The sequence below is a fragment of the Spodoptera frugiperda genome, chromosome 7 (genome assembly GCF_023101765.2).
Source record: "Spodoptera frugiperda isolate SF20-4 chromosome 7, AGI-APGP_CSIRO_Sfru_2.0, whole genome shotgun sequence".
Classification (NCBI taxonomy): Eukaryota; Metazoa; Arthropoda; class Insecta; order Lepidoptera; family Noctuidae; genus Spodoptera; species Spodoptera frugiperda.
This window is the reverse complement of record NC_064218.1, coordinates 10,865,715-10,884,728: the sequence shown is the minus strand read 5'-3', so window position 1 is coordinate 10,884,728 and position 19,014 is coordinate 10,865,715. Positions and strand designations below refer to the sequence as shown.

The following is a 19,014-nucleotide window of genomic DNA, read 5'->3' as shown; positions in this document are numbered from 1 at the left end:
TTATTTAGCCTTCATTGTATTGATAAGTTGCCGACCCGGAGCCGCGGACTGCCTAACGGGTAACCGTGGCTCTGGCTCGAAAAGCAGGAGTAGGAACGGGGTAGTTTTTAGTCAGTAAGAGTCTGACACTCCTTAATAGGCGTGTAAATTGGCTAATTATTAAACTGAGGTTTCAAGTTTTACTTAATGTTTATTAAAATTCTATTTACATTAACGAATATAAAAGTGTAATTTTATCGTGTTCTTAATGTTCATCATGTATAACATTAATTTCATAATTCTTGTTATTTTTCGTGAAATTATTATTTTTCATCCAGTTTGTAAATTAATCTGTTGTTATGACAATTTGTAAATTATTTAGCTTTCTTATTTTCTTTAACTAGATCATTTTTGAAGAAGTATTGTCTGAGGTTTGAGGCCGGAGCTTCCACCAATAGCCAGAAGATTGTGGCGGCTACCATAGTGCATGCTGCGACGAAGTTCACATCGTAAATCTGGAAGTAGAAAAATATATAAAATAATCAAACAAAATTTATGATTATCGTGAGACATACGGTACTAAATTTATTAAAAATGCCTTGTAAGATGAGGAAGGAGAGTCTTAACTCGGAGACTTGTAAGTCTTGTCACTAATATAGCTTTTCTCAATATTTACGTGAGCAAACTGGCTTTTTTATTTAATCAAGATTTATGGCAAAGCAACAAGGTGGAGATTATTTGAAAATTTGATTGATTGGAGTGTGTGTAATAATTATGTTGTTCACACCAGTTACACCGAGCTACAAAAACCAGTTTATATTGATCTCGCTTTGTATGATATTTCCGCACACACAGCCATGTGTACAATAAGTTAGAGAAAAATAGCTTTAATTCTCAGTTTTTGTAAACTTACAAGAGTCCAAGCCGAGACCACGCGGGTGGCTGTGAGGGTCACCGCGTACTTCCTCACGAAGAGTAGATGCAGCAGGTACACGCCGTACGACAACCGACTCGGGATCCGCCAGAAACTCCACTCGATCACGCATCTATACACATCTGCAGGCAGAAGTAAATATATACAGTCTAAACCTCTAGACTGGCGGTATATGAGACAGTAAAAATATATTATATATTTGTGTAGATCTATATTTCACTGGTTAAATTCGAAAGTTGAAAGTAGCAAGTCACAAGTCGCAAGTCGAAAGTCGCAAGTCGCAAGTCGCATGTCACAAGTCACAAGTCGCAAGTCACAAGTCGCAAGTGATAAGTCGCAAATCACAAGTCGCAAGTCGCATGTCACAAGTCACAAGTCGCAAGTCACAAGTCGCAAGTCGCAAGTTGCAAGTCGCAAGTCGAAAGTCGCGAGTCGCAAGTCGAAAGTTCAAGACGAAAAGCGAAAATCTCAAGGTTCAAAAATTTTAAGACGAAATGACAAACATACTTTCTAGTCGAAGGACTGATGACACCAAGATGCAACCGACGAAGAATCCGAACAGTGGCTTCATGAAGCCAGCGTACAGCAGGTGGACGTACACTGGAGGTGAAGGACTGTCGTAGAAGATAGTGCCGGAGTAGCAACAGGCGAGACCCAGTGGGAACACGGCCCAGATTAGGTAGCGGTACTTCTGGAAATGGAAGTTTTATGTCCAGTAAAATTTGTCAGTTAGCTATAATAAGTCTAATGATTATTTTTAGAACTCTATTTACATCAAAATCTATTTTCATTTACATTCAAATAATCTTCTTCTTCTCTATTTATATAAATCAATTGCCGTTCATTAGTCTCGCTAAAACTCGCAAGTCCAGGGAAGGTTTAAAAGGTAAGATAAATATGGCTCTGTCCTATGTCTGTTCCGGGAATCAAGTGAAACATCGTTTGTTGGATGATGTTGTTAACCTTTAAGCTCTTAGGATCCACTTTATTCTTCGTTAGGTCGTAAGTCAGGTACCCCATCGCCATGCCGATGATGTAGCTCGCGAGGTTGGTGTGTCCTCGCTTGTACACGTGGTGGAACGTCGCGTCAGTCTTGAACCAGGATACCACAAACCTGGGAATTTGATAATAAATGTCTTATAAACTCAGTTATTTTAATTTATTCAAAATAAAACTTAGCTATAGTAAACGTTTTTACTTCAAGTTTATCCGCCGTACTCAGAGTGATTTCTCAATGGTTACTTAACCTAGTCCTTAGCAATTGTTTTCGATACAAAATCGTTACTAAGGAATAGTTTAAGTAATCATTAAATGTCTCTGAGTGCGGCAGTATGTAACACAAAATGTTTAATAGAGAATTCGAATATTCCAAATCAAAATTTTAAATTAGTTACTTATTCGAGAAATCAACTTACTCAGGAGAATTGACTAAGACACCGTCCAGGCCTTGGAAGTAGGTGTGCAGCATGGGAGTGATCACTCCGACAGTAAAGAGAAGGCCTAGGACTAGTCTCCTCACGCGGATGTTCCTGCAGATCAGGAAGGCGATGGTGCCAATGATATAGAGCTGAGTGTCGGCTGCCAAGTACCTGGGGAGTAAAGTATTTCTAATAAGGTAGATGTGTGGTGATAACCGAATAAAATACTTCTAACACCACCCAGCCTGCGGCCAGCGACCTTTGGACATATTTGACTGGGCAGCAGAGATTCAGATTATTTTCTTACTAGTATTTACTAACTGACCCGGAAAACTTCGTACTGCCTTTTAAATCTTGCCTTGACTTTCAAAATACTATAAATAGTTCAAAACCAAAAACAGCCAAATCGGTCCAACCGATTTCGAGTTTTGGCGAGGCTACCGAACAGTAATTTATTTTTACATATAGGTATATAGATTATTATTCATAAGCACAAGCATAATACATACAAAAAGGTTAATAAATACGAAAGTTATACAGCTCAATTGGTAGAAAATAAGGATGACGACTAAAGATAGTTATAGAAACAAAATGAAAGCACGGAACAGATATCTAATATTCATGTTATACAGAAAGGAATTAATTAAATGCACGAAACATATCGCATACATGTACCAACATGCGTTTGACGTAAGATAGGAATGCTGTTAATTAATATATTAAACTCGCAAAAGTACATCCTAGAATAAAATAATATATTAGGTATATATAATGATATTTATAGACATGCGACAATATTATTATATAGTATTATCTTATGATATTTTTGGAATTGCAGTTTGGACGTTTGAATTTACGTCATTAGACGATGACGATCTTAAAATTATTGAGGACAACATTTCGTTTAGCTGATATCTGTTGGCTCTTTTTGTCTCTAAGGTGATCTAAAATTATCTGCCACGGCTTTAATCGGAGGTAGTGTTGTGTTTGAAGATTATACATATATAAGATTATTCTCTAATTATAGGTTTGAAGAATAAACTTGCGTTGCTCTGTAAATGAAGAATTTTATTTTTACACATTTTATAACAAAAATAACATCTTAAAACTTACATTGATTCATTTACAAGTGCATAACAAAATCAAAATCAACCTGTAAATGAAGAAACGACAATTAAAGTTTATTCTTAGATATCTCTTTCTTCACAATTGTGAGTTACATTTTAAATAAAGAAATATTTAACTAAAATAACATCCATCTTTTCTTTAATAGAAAAATAATTTTGACACCCAATGTCACATTTACCACAAACAAAATAGTTTCATAAAATAAAATAAAATAGGTTTCATTCAAACTAAAAATTAAAGAAAATAGTATAGTATTTTACTTTACATCTCCCCCCCTTGGAAAAGAAAATCTATAAAAGTGGAAAAGAAAATCTATAAATATACGGATACTGGAACAAGCTTCGTGACATGAAATAAATTTGACTCAGTTTTCTTGTGCCCAGTATCAATTCTATATATTGATTTGGATATTTTCTCTATAATCTGAAAAGGACCAATTCTCAAATGATCTAATTTTTTTCTGTTCAGCTTATTGCCATTTTCCACATACACCATATCACCAACATTAAATTCATGGTATTCTCTATTCTTATCAAATAATATTTTGTTGTAATTGTGAGATTTTATTGTATTTTCTAGAGCTGTTGTTCTATCTCTTATCCAGTCTTGTTGTGTTTTTTCTTCCTTCAACTCTTTAGGTAAAATCGTAGCATCTGTACCATATAAAAGATAACTTGGTGAAAAACCAGTAACTGAGTGAATAGTTTTATTATATTTTTCTACACATTCATGAGCTATTTTTGTCCAAGCTCGTGTATTTTCCTCTTCATTAATTTTACATCGAATTTTGTTTACCAATGTTTGGTTTAACCTCTCATTAAGACCATTGGAGAATGGCGCATTTACTGCTGTGAATATCATTGGAATCTGTTTTTCCGCTAAGAATCTCTTAAATTCTTTTGAATTTATTCCAGGGTACTGATCGGTGAGAATCATTCCGATATTATCTGTTTCTGATATGTTTGTAACCAGTTTTATAAAATCATTTGCTCCTTGGGTTTTTGAAGTCAGGACAAATGCGTATCTTGTAAAATGATCTACCAGTAGATGTAAATATTTCTTTGTAGACCTTGATCCTCCAAAACCTCCAATTGTGTCTATAGAGACTATTTCAAATGGCTTCGTGGCCGGACCTAAGTGTGACATAAATCCAATTTTCCCTTGTCCTCTTGATTTATTTTTTATACAAATCTCACAATTCTTACTTATTTTTTTGATATTTTCCGTCAAATTTCTAGCTATGTATAGTGGACTAAGTGTTTTCTGCATCTGTTTGATTCCAATATGACAAAGGTTCTTATGTACTTTATTTATAAGTTCTATGCTGAATTTCTCTGATAGCATTATTTTTTCCTTGTTCCTGACTTTTTTATAGTATATATTTTGTTTTTTTATCATTCTGTCTTTATTCTTTTGTATTTCTTCATTTTTATTTTGATCTATTAAAATATCCTGCAGGTTAATTACATTTACAATCCTCAGTTGTTCATCTTTGTTCTCATCTGATCCCAATACAGGGTTTCTACTAAGACAGTCTGCTTCTAAATTGTCTTTTCCCGGAGCATATTTAATATTAAAATCATATTGTGACAGGTAATACATCAAATCACCTAATTCTTCGTCGGTCCTTGATTTCAAATTCATGTTTTCCAGTGGCTTGTGGTCTGAATAAACTGTAAATGACTTACCTATCAGCCAGTATTGCCAGTATCGTACTGCTTCTTTAATTGCCAAACACTCTAAGTAAATGGCTTTTTTCTTTTTTGGGTTCCATTTAACTTCTTTGAAAAGTATGCCACTGGTTTTTCTCTTCCATCAGGTTGTATCTGTTTCAATATAGCTCCAACTCCTTCTATTGATGCATCAGTGTAAATATTTATTGGCAAGTTTGGATCGTATATTTCTAAAACTGGTTGTGAACAAAGTAAAGCCTTTATCGTATTAAATGCTTTTTCACATTCATGGGACCAAATGAATTGTTGATTTTTCCTTAACAAATTATGTAGTGGATCTAGTATAGTTGCACTATTTGGTATATATTTGTGGTAGAAGTTTATTTTTCCCAAAAATTGTCTAACATTTTTCTGAGTCTTCGGAGTTGGAAAATCCTTTATTGATATTAGATTATCCTTAATCGGTTTTACAGTATTATTTTGTATTATATGACCCAAGTATTTTACGGTGTCTGATGCGAAATTGCATTTGGTAAATTTCAATCTAAATCCTTCTAATTGTATTGCTTCTAACAGTTGTTCTAAATGGTTTACATGTTCTTCAAAATTCCGAGAAAAAACTAATATGTCATCAATATAGTTTACTGTAAAGCTTGTAAGATTGTATTTTCTTAGTATACTACTGAGTATTCTTTGAAAAATTGCTGGTGAGGTCTTCAATCCAAATGGCAAACAAGTCCATTGGAAATGTCCTTCTTGTGTTATAAATCCTGTCTTTCTTCTATCTTCAATTCGTAAAGGAATAGCCCAAAATGCAGAATTTATGTCTAAAGCTGTAAAATACATACAATTTCTAGTTTTTTCCATTAGATCTTCAATTAAAGGGAATGGTTGGGCTTGAGGTACCACTATTTTATTTAGTTCTCTGAAGTCAATACACAATCTTGACTTCTTATTTTCTTCTCTTTTAAAGGCTAATGTCACCGGTGCCGCAAATGGACTGTATGATTCTTCTATAAGTTTATTGTCTAGTAGGTTAGCTATTTGTTTTTCTATTTCTTTTTTGTCTTCTATAGTGCATTTGTAAGGCCTCTTACAGCAGTATTTATCTACTAATAAGTCTATTCTGGCTTCATACCCATTCACAGTTCCTATATCGTATTTATCCTTGGCAAAAACCGATTTATATTTTTGTATTAATTTATAAATTTTTTCCCTTTTATCTTCTTCTAAATGATTTACTTTTATTTCAAATTCCTTTTCTTTAATATGTTCATTAAAATTAATCTTATATTCCTTTACATATTCTTTACTTTCATTTTTTTTCTTGTATATCTCTTCCTCTTGTTTTATGTTTTCTTGATGTAAGTATTGTTTTTGAGTTATTTTTAACTCCTCATTTTGTATCAACTCGTATGCCTTTATCATGTCTAATCCTATTAAAAAATCATATTTGAAATTTGGTTCATCAATGACGTAAACATTTACATTTTCTTCTTTTTCGAAAATTTTTATTTTTAGATTTGTCAAACCACTGGTCTTCTTCACACCATTAATTGTAACTAAATTTTCTTCATTTGCATTATTTTTCTTGGTTTTTAATTTTAATAATTTGGAATTAATGAGAGAAACATTCGAACCTGAATCATATACTCCATATATTTCCAATTTATCATTTATTAGTAGTTTGACTCTTATTAATGGTGTTACTATTAGTTTTTTTGTTCGTTTTCATTTAACTCTGCTTCAATCACTGAATTATTCACATGCCTTATAGATTTTCTATCAAATGTATTGTCATCTTTAACCTTAAACCAGCATGCAGCTTCGGGGTGGTAACGAGTACCTTTATTAAGCTTTTCGCATGTTTTGCATGGAGTACGTTCCTCAATTTTGTTATTTATCTTTTGATTTTCGAATTTTCTATAGACCCCATTCCTATTTTTATTTACCAAATGTTCATACTTTCTCACTTCATTGAATAGGTCTACTGTATCCTTCATTGCTTCTCTATTTATCTTCTCCCGCACAAATCCAGGTAAACCTGCAGCAATTAAATCCACCAGCGTACCTGTATCTATTGATCTTCTCATGTCCAGAATAAGTTTTTCCTTTTTAATAGCATAGTCCACCAATGAACCATCCTTGTATTTAAAAAAAAGGGCATAAGTCACTTGGTTCCAGCCTTGATTCGCAAATGATTCACAGAACTTATTTTTCCATATCTGCCAGTCAGAGTTTAGTGTTAACTTTATAATCATAGAACTGTACCAATCAACACAACTTTTGTCCATGAATAGTCTTAGTATTTCAATTTTTTTCTCATCTTCCAAAATGTCAAAACGTAAACATTCTTTTTCAAAAATATCAATCCATTGGTTTGGGTTTGTATTTTTACTTGTAAATTTTTCAATCACAAACTTCTCTGCAATATATTTTAGATTCTGTTTTTTTGATCTTGCGTGTTCTCAATCAATTTTGCAAATAATTTTTCCAATGAATCTGTATTTTTTTCTAATCCTCCAGATGTTTGCTTTTGTTCAATTTCTTCTAGATACTGCTCTCCAAATTGTAAATTACCATCTTCATCTATGTATACTTTTCTTAGTTCATCTGACATTGTCATCCAAACTTTTCTCGTTTGATGTCTTTTCTTTAAACTATTTTTCACTTTATTATACGCAGCTGTCTTTATTAACTCTTTATGAAGACTAACAGACTGTAGTTCTTCCGGTATAACAAACACTTTTTCATCTTTTGTTGTTATTGAGGTTACACAACAGACATTTGATTTCCCATCACTCGCTGGCATTAAAGCAAATTCGAAACGTAGCTGATCCATATTTTGCTTTATTTATTTAGGTATTTCAATAAACAAGATTGTCGTTTTATAAGATTATTCTCTAATTATAGGTTTGAAGAATAAACTTGCGTTGCTCTGTAAATGAAGAATTTTATTTTTACACATTTTATAACAAAAATAACATCTTAAAACTTACATTGATTCATTTACAAGTGCATAACAAAATCAAAATCAACCTGTAAATGAAGAAACGACAATTAAAGTTTATTCTTAGATATCTCTTTCTTCACAATTGTGAGTTACATTTTAAATAAAGAAATATTTAACTAAAACTAGCTGACCCAGCGAACTTCGTACCGCTTTCGCGTAGCAATGATGCTCTACTTTATTTTGTATAGCTGAGCTATGTATGAGTCCCTATTCAATTTGAACTGGAAACTATAATATCCTCCATATAAAAATTAATCCATAATTTCCTGATCTCACTATACCTGAAAAGGACTTTACTAATTAAAAAAAAAAAACAAAATATATTTTCATAATAGTGATTATTCCATAGGATTCAATAATTTCACTAATATTTTTACAAATCGCTATTGAAGAATTTGGCATTTTTAAGTAAACATTGAGCTAAATACCACGCGCGCTCTTTATCAATTGTTGGTAAATTAAAATGTCCAGCATTTTGTCCTGTTGTGTTGTCCTGTTGTCCTTATGTCGTCCTGTTGTTGTCCTGTTGTCCTTATCAGCTCTGATGACAATTTTGTGATTATCTGATGGCATGCGGTCTAATGCATTTGTGAATAATGCAACTAATTAATTTTGTTGATGGAAACATGTTTGAAGTTGTTCATCACAATGGATCTTTCTACTGAGTTGTTGTGTGCGCAACGCTGATCGACTTCTCTTGCTGAATTTTCCATAAAATATATTTGCAAAAATGTACAATTCTTCAATAGGCACTGGCAATAAGGAACCTGTTTGATGATATATTTGAATCCCTGAATCTGCAAGAATATAAATATGTATACAGGTAATGCATAGCAAATTGTACCACCATGTGGCTCGCAAAATACTGCCACAATACTTTACATCATTTGAAATTAAAACTACTTTTAACCTTGACATTAAACAGCCTTCCACGGCAGCTTTAGGTAGGCTTTACCAAGAACATCTTGCTCATGCCACTACAAAATACAACATGTTATAAAATGTTGTTGATTAAGTCTCCGGATTATAGACTATTGTTATGTATTTAACTTATTGTTTACAAAATAAACACATCACTGACTCGACATATTTTGCACCAGCTACATGGTTTTAAAACTAAAAAAAAACGTTTGCCATTATCTTTTCTTTAATCTTATATATAAAAATGAATCGCTAAAATCGTTGGTAAGCGCATAACTCGAGAACGCGTGGACCAATTTGGCCAATTATTTTTTTGTAATAATCGTCGAAGTTCAAGGATGGTTTTTACGGCGAGAAAATATCAAATAATTGACGGAAAAGCCCTAAAAACAGCCCTTTTCTTTATCCCATACAAACGTTTTCTAACTAATACGTAGAGTCAATTTGAGCTTTATTGCTATTGGATAAAGTTCATATTGCTATTGGATATTAAAAAACAAATGCTATTGGATAAGTGTGCGTTAGAGACTTGGAACACAGAATCCCTACTAATATTATAAATGCGAAAGTAACTCTGTCTGTCTGTAATTACGCTTTCACGCTTAGGCTTTCACGCTTCACGCTAACCAGTGAACCGATTTTGATGAAATTTGGTACTGAGATAGAATAGACCTTACTTGATACTTTTTATTGCAAAAAAAATAGCGGAGAATGGGTAAAAATAGGGGATAAATGGTCATATGGAAATTCGTCATTTTAAAAGCTGTAACAGTAAAACTTTGTATTTAGATACTTAATGAGGAGCGAAAGAACATGGGCTACTTTTTATTGCAAAAAAATAGGAGAGAATGGGTAAAAAGAGGGGATGACTGTTCATATGTAAATTCGTCATTTTAAAAGCTGTAACAGTGAAACTTTGTATTTAGACACTTAAAGATAAACGAAAGAACATAGGCTACTTTTTATTGCAAAAAAAATAGGGGAGAGTGGGTAAAAATAGGGGATGAATGGTCATATGGAAATTCGTCATTTTTAAAGCTGTAACAGTGAAATTTTGTACTTAGACACTTAATAAGGAGAGAAAGAACATGGGCTACTTTTTAATAAAAAGGGTAGAAGGTTGATAGAGGAGATTAATGTTTGCTTGAAAATTCGTCATTTTCGTTAATACGTTGCCTGTGGCTTCACTTGCGTTCGATTCTTATTTAAATACACATATACTTATTTAAATTGCCAATATCCCTACTACCATACTAATGTTATGAATGCGAAAGTAACCCTGTTTGTGTTGAGGTTACGCTTGCACGAATGTTTTTATGGAATATAACAACGAAACAATGTATTTTTTTATTGATAGGCAATATATAGTAAATTAAAGGATAATAATATAGACAACCTTGGCTACTTTTCATCATGATTATAAAATGATGAATCGGCGGTCGTGGTTTCTATGGAATACATATCTTTAAAAATGCTAACAGTAACATATTTTCAAGTAATTCAGATTTTAGATGACATACGGCAGCATTTTGACCACTAACACCACTACGCGGACGAAGTCGCGGGCAAAAGCTAGATGTTTTCAATAAACATTCATGTCAAATATTTGTTGTCCATCCTGTCAAATACTGTAAATAATGATTGACATTTATGTATAAACTATTTGAAAAGGGTGAATAAACAATTGTCTGTTTTTTTTAAATCTATTGAAAATGTTGATATTTATGCGTGCGTTCAGAAATAATGACAAATTATCAACAGTTACGCGTGTGTTCAGAAATTTATTTTGTGTAAATTAAAGTTTCTATTCACGTTTTCGAACAAACGATGCTCTTTCAATATAGTCTATTGGTGTGAATGACATTGACATTCGTATTGCGCGTTTTTTAAAATATGCAAAATTAAATGTATATTTTTCAATATTTCTGAAAGATTATTTTAATATTTTTTCGAGTTTTAAAGACTAAGAAGATTTTTACTTGCTAATAAGTGTTTGTTAATCAAGGTAAGTTTACATCTTCATATTGATTTTTAGTAACTTTTGGTGACACACAATACTACAATTTGGTATATATGGTTATGCAGAAAATGTATGAGAGCTTTTTATTTTCAGTTGGCATTTCGTTTTTAACAATGCTACCAACCAGACGTACAAGCTTAGGCCGCAGAACTCGAAATACGGCAAGTCAAAGAAATATAAGAGCAAATCAAACTGATGAGCATCGCGAAGCGCGAAATGAACTTGAACTGAATCGATATCAAGATAGAAATGTTGTGTTTCTGCATCTGCATTCAGTTATAATGTGGCAATTGATTACAGTTCAGAGCAAATTGTTGCTATTGGACTAATGAACATTGTGTGTCCACATTGGGATTGAAATTAAAAAATGAAGCCTCTGGATTGTGTTGCGCCAGCGGCCAAGTCAAATTGACGCCATTGGTACCGCCACCAGAGCCACTACATTCATTGGTTAATTTTTTGACTCATATCTAGCAGTACAATAATTGCTTTCAAATGACATCATTTGGGGCAACAAAAGTTATACGAGACAATTTTATGCCTACTTTTAGTAAGTATAATGGCAAACGTTTTTTTTTAGTTTTAAAACCATGTAGTTGGTGCAAAATATGTCGAGTCAGTGATGTGTTTATTTTGTAAACAATAAGTCAAATACATAATAATAGTCTTTAATCCGAAGACTTAATCAGCACCATTTTATAACATGTTGTATTTTATAGTGGCATGAGCAAGGTGTTCTTGGTAAAGCCTACTGCCTAAAGCTGCCGTGGATGGCTGTTTAATGTCGAGGTTTAAAGTAGTTTTAATTTGAAATGATGTAAAGTATTGTGGCAGTATTTTGCGAGCCACATGGTGGTACAATTTGCTATACAATTACCTGTATACATATTTATATTCTTGCAGATTCAGGGATTCAAATATATCATCAAACAGGTTCCTTATTGCCAGTGCCTGTTGAAGACTATACATTTTTGCAAATATATTTTATGGACAATTCAGCAAGAGAAGTCGATCAGCATTGCGCACACAACAACTCAGTAAAAAGATCCATTGTGATGAACAACTTCAAACATTTTTCCATCACATCAACACAATGAATTAGTTGCATTATTCACAAATGCATTAGACCGCATACCATCAGATAATCACAAAATTGTCATCAGAGCCGATAAGGCGCCTGCAGGACAAAATGCTGGACATTTTAATGTGCCAACAATTGATAAAGAGCGCGCGTGGTATTTAACTCAGTGTTTACTTAAAAATGCCAAGTTCTTCAATAGCGATTTGTAAAAATAGTATTGAAATTATTGAATCCTATGGAATAAACACTATTATGAAAATATATTTTGTTTTCTATTACATTAGTAAAGTCCTTTTCAGGTATAGTGAGATCAGGAAATTATGAATTCATTTTTATATGGAGGATATTATAGATTCCTGTTCAAATTGAATAGGGACTCATACCTAAGATAGCTCAGCTATACAAAATAAGGTAGAGCATCATTGCTACGCGAAGGCGGTACGAAGTTCGCTGGGTCAGCTAGTAGAAAAATAATTTTGACACCCAATGTCACATTTACCACAAACAAAATAGTTTCATAAAATAAAATAAAATAGGTTTCATTCAAACTAAAAATTAAAGAAAATAGTATAGTATTTTACTTTACACATATATAGATTACAAATATTACTATAGGAAAATTAATTCAATTTGAGAACATAAAGAAGTTAAGTAAACATTGACTCTACCATAAAGTGGTTCACAAATACGCAATTGACAGTGAAAGAGATAGCTCTTTCATAGCAAACTCATACGTAGATTATTGTCTTTAAACATAACACATTAAAACCGTGGTAGATAATTTTAGAATACCTTATATGAGCAAAAGTTTTAACTATAAACCGAAGGCCTCAACATCAGTCATTTTATATGTACTGAGCTTTGATTAACACGTTAACTGCCACGTAGTTCACCGGTGACGTACGTTAGGGAGGATTAGCCTTCAACAACCTTTCTGCTGGCAGTTTAAGGCTTAAATAAACAAAGATACACATTATCTAAACATTTGTAAATACATACCAAGTGTGGAACATACACTCGGAGTCGTCGAAGTAGTTGTTGATGTACAGGAGGTGCTTCCACCAGTCGCGCCGACAATCTGCTATCTCGGTGCCTACGATCTGTCAGCAGACACATATTAACTTAATCAGGACTTTTGAGTCATGCTTCGGCATGGATGGATGGATGGACCGACTCGACTGGAATGATACCACAGCCTCTTAGAAAACTGGCGTGAACCGCTGATTGAGTGAGGTTTCCGAAGCCTCAATGCTCCGCAACTAACACAGGCCAACAATGCACTTGTAATTCTTTTGGTCTTGTAGGTGTGCATGGGCATTAAACCAAAAATACTGTTTTCAAATTTTCGTTAATTTTTAGAGTAAATCGACGCGCAGTGCAATTAATTTTGACGGCGTAAACAGCTCTATTATTCAAGTTCATAACTGGTTCACTATTAATAACTTAGCGCGAAAAAACCAAATGTAGGTTCTCAATTTAGCTTGCCAAACGTGTAATGTAATGATTATGACGTTGTCTTGAACGGCCAAAGTTTTTTTTTTTTTTTTACATTTAATGGGTCGACGTTTGGCCGCTATCTCACCTGATGGTAAGTGATGATGCGGCCTACGGTAGAGCACGTCTGCCCATGAGCAACCTATTCACTCGGGCCTTGAAGACACCCAAGTTATACCCATCAGGAAACACAGACTCCGGCAAGGAGTTCCACTCCCTAGCAGTTCGCACAAGGAAGTTTGAAGCGAAGCGCTTCGTGCGAGTGGGTGGGATATCTACCATGAAGCGGTGACGCCTCGCCGATTGTCTTGTGGTTCGATGATGAAAAGGACTAGGGGGAATCAAGTTGTGCAATTCCCCCGCACACTCTCCGAAATGTATCCGGTAAAAAACGGAAAGGCTTGCGACCTTGTGCCTGTGTTCAAGGCTTTGAAGCCGGGCCTCCACAAGCGCATCATCATTGATGAGCTTCTTGGCACGCCTTTCAATGTATTCGAGCGCATCCAGTTGGTATTTGGCCGAGCCGTCCCAAAGGTGAGAACAGTACTCCATACATGACCGAACCTGCGCTTGGTACAGGCTCAGCAGTTGTTTCGGTGTGAAGTACCGTTTCACCTTCGAGAGGATACCCAACTTCCTACCAGCCAGATGCGCCTTCGACTCTATATAAGACCCGAAGTTAAGCGTTGGCGATAGAGTTACGCCCAGAAGCTCAAGATGATCCGCTACCGGAACGGACACATTTCGGAAAGTCGGAGCCAGCGGAAATTGACTCCGTTTGGCAGAGAATAGACACGCCTGGGTTTTGGTAGCGTTGAACTTGACCAAGTTGGCGTCACCCCAATCGGAGACCGCCTTCAAGGACGAGTTCAACCGTTCGACCATGGATTCTCTTAGAGACCGGATCTGTGTTCCGCTAGTCCGCGCATCGGACACATACCTTTCAACAACTGTGCTGTCATCTGCATACCCAAAGATACCGGGCTTAAGCAGGTCGTTGATGTGCAGCAAAAAGAGCGTTGCTGAAAGTACTGACCCCTGAGGGACTCCGGCGTTGATGCCAAATTGGTGAGACGAGCAGCCATCGATGACTACTCGAATTGACCGATCCCTCAGGAAGTCTGCAATCCATTTGCACAGATCAGCGGGAAGTCCATATGCAGGAAGATTGCCGATAAGGCTGTCGTGCCAAACCCTGTCAAAGGCCTTCGATATATCGAGAGAGACCGCTATTGCCTCCCCGTGCTTCTCGATGGCCTCGCTCCAAATGTGGGAATTTATTAACGAGACTGTATTTATTGACTGTATTAGATACACATTTCAGGGAGATTGAGTTCAGCTGCTTTTGCGGTTAGACAGGTCACGGACTTGAATACAGCAGGGCTTGTCTATTTTAGTAAAAACTTCTCCTCTTAGGACAATAGTCAAGATTTTATGTTATTCATCTGAGTAAAAGGTAAATGTGTATATAGCTTACATTCCAGTTAGGCTGCGATGCCATCCTTCCAAACTTAGTCGCTGTCAAGGCCAACACGATGGCGTACGACGGAGTCAATCTGCATAGATAACATATAGACATTAGGATATAACAGATATATTAGACACTAGTTATTGCCCGCGACTTCGCCCGCGTGGTATAATGACTTCTGACAGCATTTGGGTCCAGGTACACGGGTACTGGGAGTTTTAGTAATAATTCTCAAGTTTATGGAAAAAATATATTTTTTTAAAGAAAATTGTCTTTACAGCTTAACTGCGGTGGCTGTTTCTATACATTGTATATTGAACATCAAAATTATTACTTTCAGCCCGTATATGTCTATTGCTGGATATTTATTTACTTAATAAGGGTCTCCAACAAGGAATACACATTGAAAACACGAATAACAATACAATCAATATTAAAACCATGTGCGTCCTTAATTATAGGAGGCCGCATCATGCAAAAAATTACAAAAACTAAAAAATACAATGATATACCTCTGAACTCTTAAAAATATTAAATCATAATCAACTACACTGGAGAATATACCTTCAGACCTCCATTGGAAGAACCGGGTAACCGGAGCTTTAGTCAGTAAGAGTCTGACACTCCCTCCCGCCGCACACATGGCAATAGAAGTCATTAAATTATTTTCTTCCCTCAAAAAGACCTTCGTTTACCTGAAGCTTTGATTACGTACCTTACCCATCTCACAATGAACTGTATGGGGACCATCTTCCACGAAGGTTCGTGTTTCTCGGAGTATATCAACCAGATAAATACCAGGAGAAATGAAGAAATTACTAGGAACGTCTGGATTACGACTGTCGCGTTCAGAAGAATTTGGTTCAGTCCGTAGAAGTACATCTGCAACCATAATGCCATTTTTAACATTTTTTGTAGACAAATCTTCTGCTAACGTGTCCGATATGCGATTAAATAAACCAATTGATTTTAAAACGTTCTATGTTTTGGAATCAACCTTTTATTTATTGAACTTAAAGATGTGTTGGATACGCAATTTTATTTTATTTTTTATTTAAAAAAATATCTCCTTTGTAGTGTAAACATACAACTTCACAAACACATGACACCCAGACGCGAAACAACAATTTGTGGGTCACACAAAGAGTTGCTCCGGAATCGTATCTGTTACTTGTTGCGCGGTAGCCGGTTGCCCAGCCAACGCACCAAACTTGCAGGCAGATTTTTGGAACAGTAGTTGTATGTGGAAATAGTTAGAGTAGAGTAGAGTTTTAAAGCTTTTTAAAATAGGCCACTAATGATGAGAATACCATAGTTAGAAAAAAATACACAACACATAAAGTTCTATATTTTATGTGTTTTCACACACAATGGGTCAACACATAAAATAGGGAGTATGAAGTAGATATTACAATGTTGTACTTACTTCTTCCACGTAAGCGGTATTGGATGGTGAACTCAAGGTGGTCACGCCTACATGGGCTGCGATAACGAGATACATAGTCATGGATCTGGAAATAAATATTTAAATAACTTATATGCAGTGCAGTCTATATGATTTAATACCTGAAGTTGTAATATGTGATATAGCATAGCCTTTTACTTTTTTTAATAAATAAAACTAATTATACATATATTGTACTTTACCTGAATCCATGAATTCCTTGTAGAACTTGGAAACGAGGATCTCCAGTGACATTTGATGGTTTTATTAACTTCTTCCAATTCCGGGATATTGAGAAACAGCTAAGGAACGAAGAATCTAAAAATTTTGTAGTACTTATATTACTTCAAACTGGAAAAAGGGAATGACTGAATGCAATCAATTCAGAACTTTAATTAACAAATGAAAAGTATTTTTAATATGAAGAAAATTAACTAATAGACACGGTTTAATCACATGAATTAATGGAGAAAAGCTCTACTAGTTTCGAGTCACAGAGGGACTCTTCATCATGAGCAGCGTGCGCAGACGTGCGACAACGCGCAGCCTACTGCGCCTGTTACTGAGTAAACCGTGATTTTTAATTAATTTAGTATAAAAATATGAAGAAGATTAATTAAAACATGACTTACCATCATCCGCTATTCCGCCAAAGTTAGCGACTAAGTTTAAAACCAATACTGCCAAACAAAACAAGCCTACATACAAATCTACATTATCATATTCCATTCTCATATCATTTTTCGAACATTCATATCCATCTAATATAATAGTTTTTAATTGATACTTGTTATAAAGGGATTCATTGAGGCATGCCTCAAGGGCCGATCTTAGGTCCCTTTTTTCTTCGTAGAATTTTTTACATGTTTGAGTGACACAAATCCCATGTCGTAATAATGTGTGGTTGTAGTGTGTTGGTCTGTGTGCGGAATATTTCTGTAGAAGAGAAGAATAATTAAATGTATAATTTGCATTGGTTTAAAAAAGTTAAAAATGATCTGAATCTGTTTTTTTTTATGCAGGATATGATTATGTATCGTTGTGTAATAACAGGTTGAAAATAAACCAGTTTTTATATGCAAAGTTAAATTTATAACTTGAATATCCAATTAAGAAACAGACAAGTAGCTCGAGATACTATTAAAATATTCCACGGTAAGCATAACTAGGGTAATGTCATATCAAATTATTACGTTTATTTAAAAAAAAACGCAGCAACGTTAACAAACATAAAAGCTCACTTTCACATGACACCCAAACCCGAAACAACAATTTGTGGGTCATACAAAGAATTGCTCGATGCGTGAATCGAACACGCTACACGTTGCACGGCAGCCAGTTGACCAGACACCGCGCCCACCGTGCAGTCGAAACCAAATGTATAGCTATTGTACCTGTATCATGGCCAACCGTGGACTTGGCTCATCCGAGACGAGTGCGAACTCAGCCTTGCAGTACAGCCAGTCAGCATCTTGTATGCAATCCTCGTAGCTGTCCAGGTGTAACACAGGGGGCATCAAAGCATACTCTGATTCTGCAAAAACGTAAGCAAATACTATAGCGGTGACGATTATGCTAAGGAAATATCTATTCAATTCGTTAATAACATAAATTCGTGAAATCTTGAACAAATTAATATTTATCCATTATTTATTGTATTATACTTCATCACACTGGTGATAGAGTGATATAGTGTATGTCACATTTACAATATTATCACTAATTAGTGATATTTCACACATTAGTGTTAAAAGTTTGTTACATCGTTAATGTCGAAAGTTTGTTTGTTTGGCCTTTTGTTCGCCAATCACATGGAAACTACTAAACGGATTTTGATAAAATTTGGTATACAGACAGGGCAGAAGCTAGTTTATAACATTTTCCATAAGAAATTTCATTTACTTGACTTATTTATTCATTTTATTTATTTAGAGAAATTTTCAAGATTTACTTGTTATTTAAGTTTCTCCTCCTTTCACTATATTATCGAAGTTATGTATTTTTCTTCTCTTCTCCATTTAAAGCTATACACTGACAGACTATCATTTATTTAATTATTTGTTAATATTTAAAAACTACCTATTTATGGTTTAACTGGAATAAATGATTTGACCTTGACTTTGATTTTACGAGTGATGCAGAGTGCACGTAATCTTTGTTCAGTTGTGGACATCTACAGGACTGATGGTGAACCCACATCAAAAATGGAACGATATACACAAAAAACTTAATAATATATATTTTTTTAATTTAAAAATCAACACATACGTACCATTGAGAGAATATACTTCGGCAGAAGAACTATGACACCAAAGAAACAACAAAGATAATATTTTTAAATGCGTATCCATTACTTATGTCTAATTAATTAATATCACAACACGAACGTTACAACTTGACGGCAAATTGACAACTAAATATAAAATATACTTCTCCAATAC

At 34.5% G+C, this 19,014-nt stretch overlaps 1 protein-coding gene across 1 annotated transcript; it reads right to left on the bottom strand.

Moving 5' to 3' along the window:
* Positions 1-170: 170 nt before the first annotated feature.
* LOC118266467 (nose resistant to fluoxetine protein 6) lies at positions 171-19,014 on the bottom strand. Its single transcript, XM_050695199.1, has 13 exons — positions 18,846-19,014; positions 17,968-18,107; positions 17,206-17,509; positions 16,777-16,891; positions 16,556-16,640; positions 15,845-16,011; positions 15,139-15,217; positions 13,167-13,267; positions 2,329-2,502; positions 1,877-2,027; positions 1,421-1,604; positions 893-1,035; positions 171-494 (listed from the first exon to the last, which is right to left on the bottom strand). Exons 1-13 carry the CDS (start codon positions 18,922-18,924, stop codon positions 354-356), a joined length of 1,863 nt encoding a protein of 620 aa, XP_050551156.1. The 5' UTR covers positions 18,925-19,014; the 3' UTR covers positions 171-353.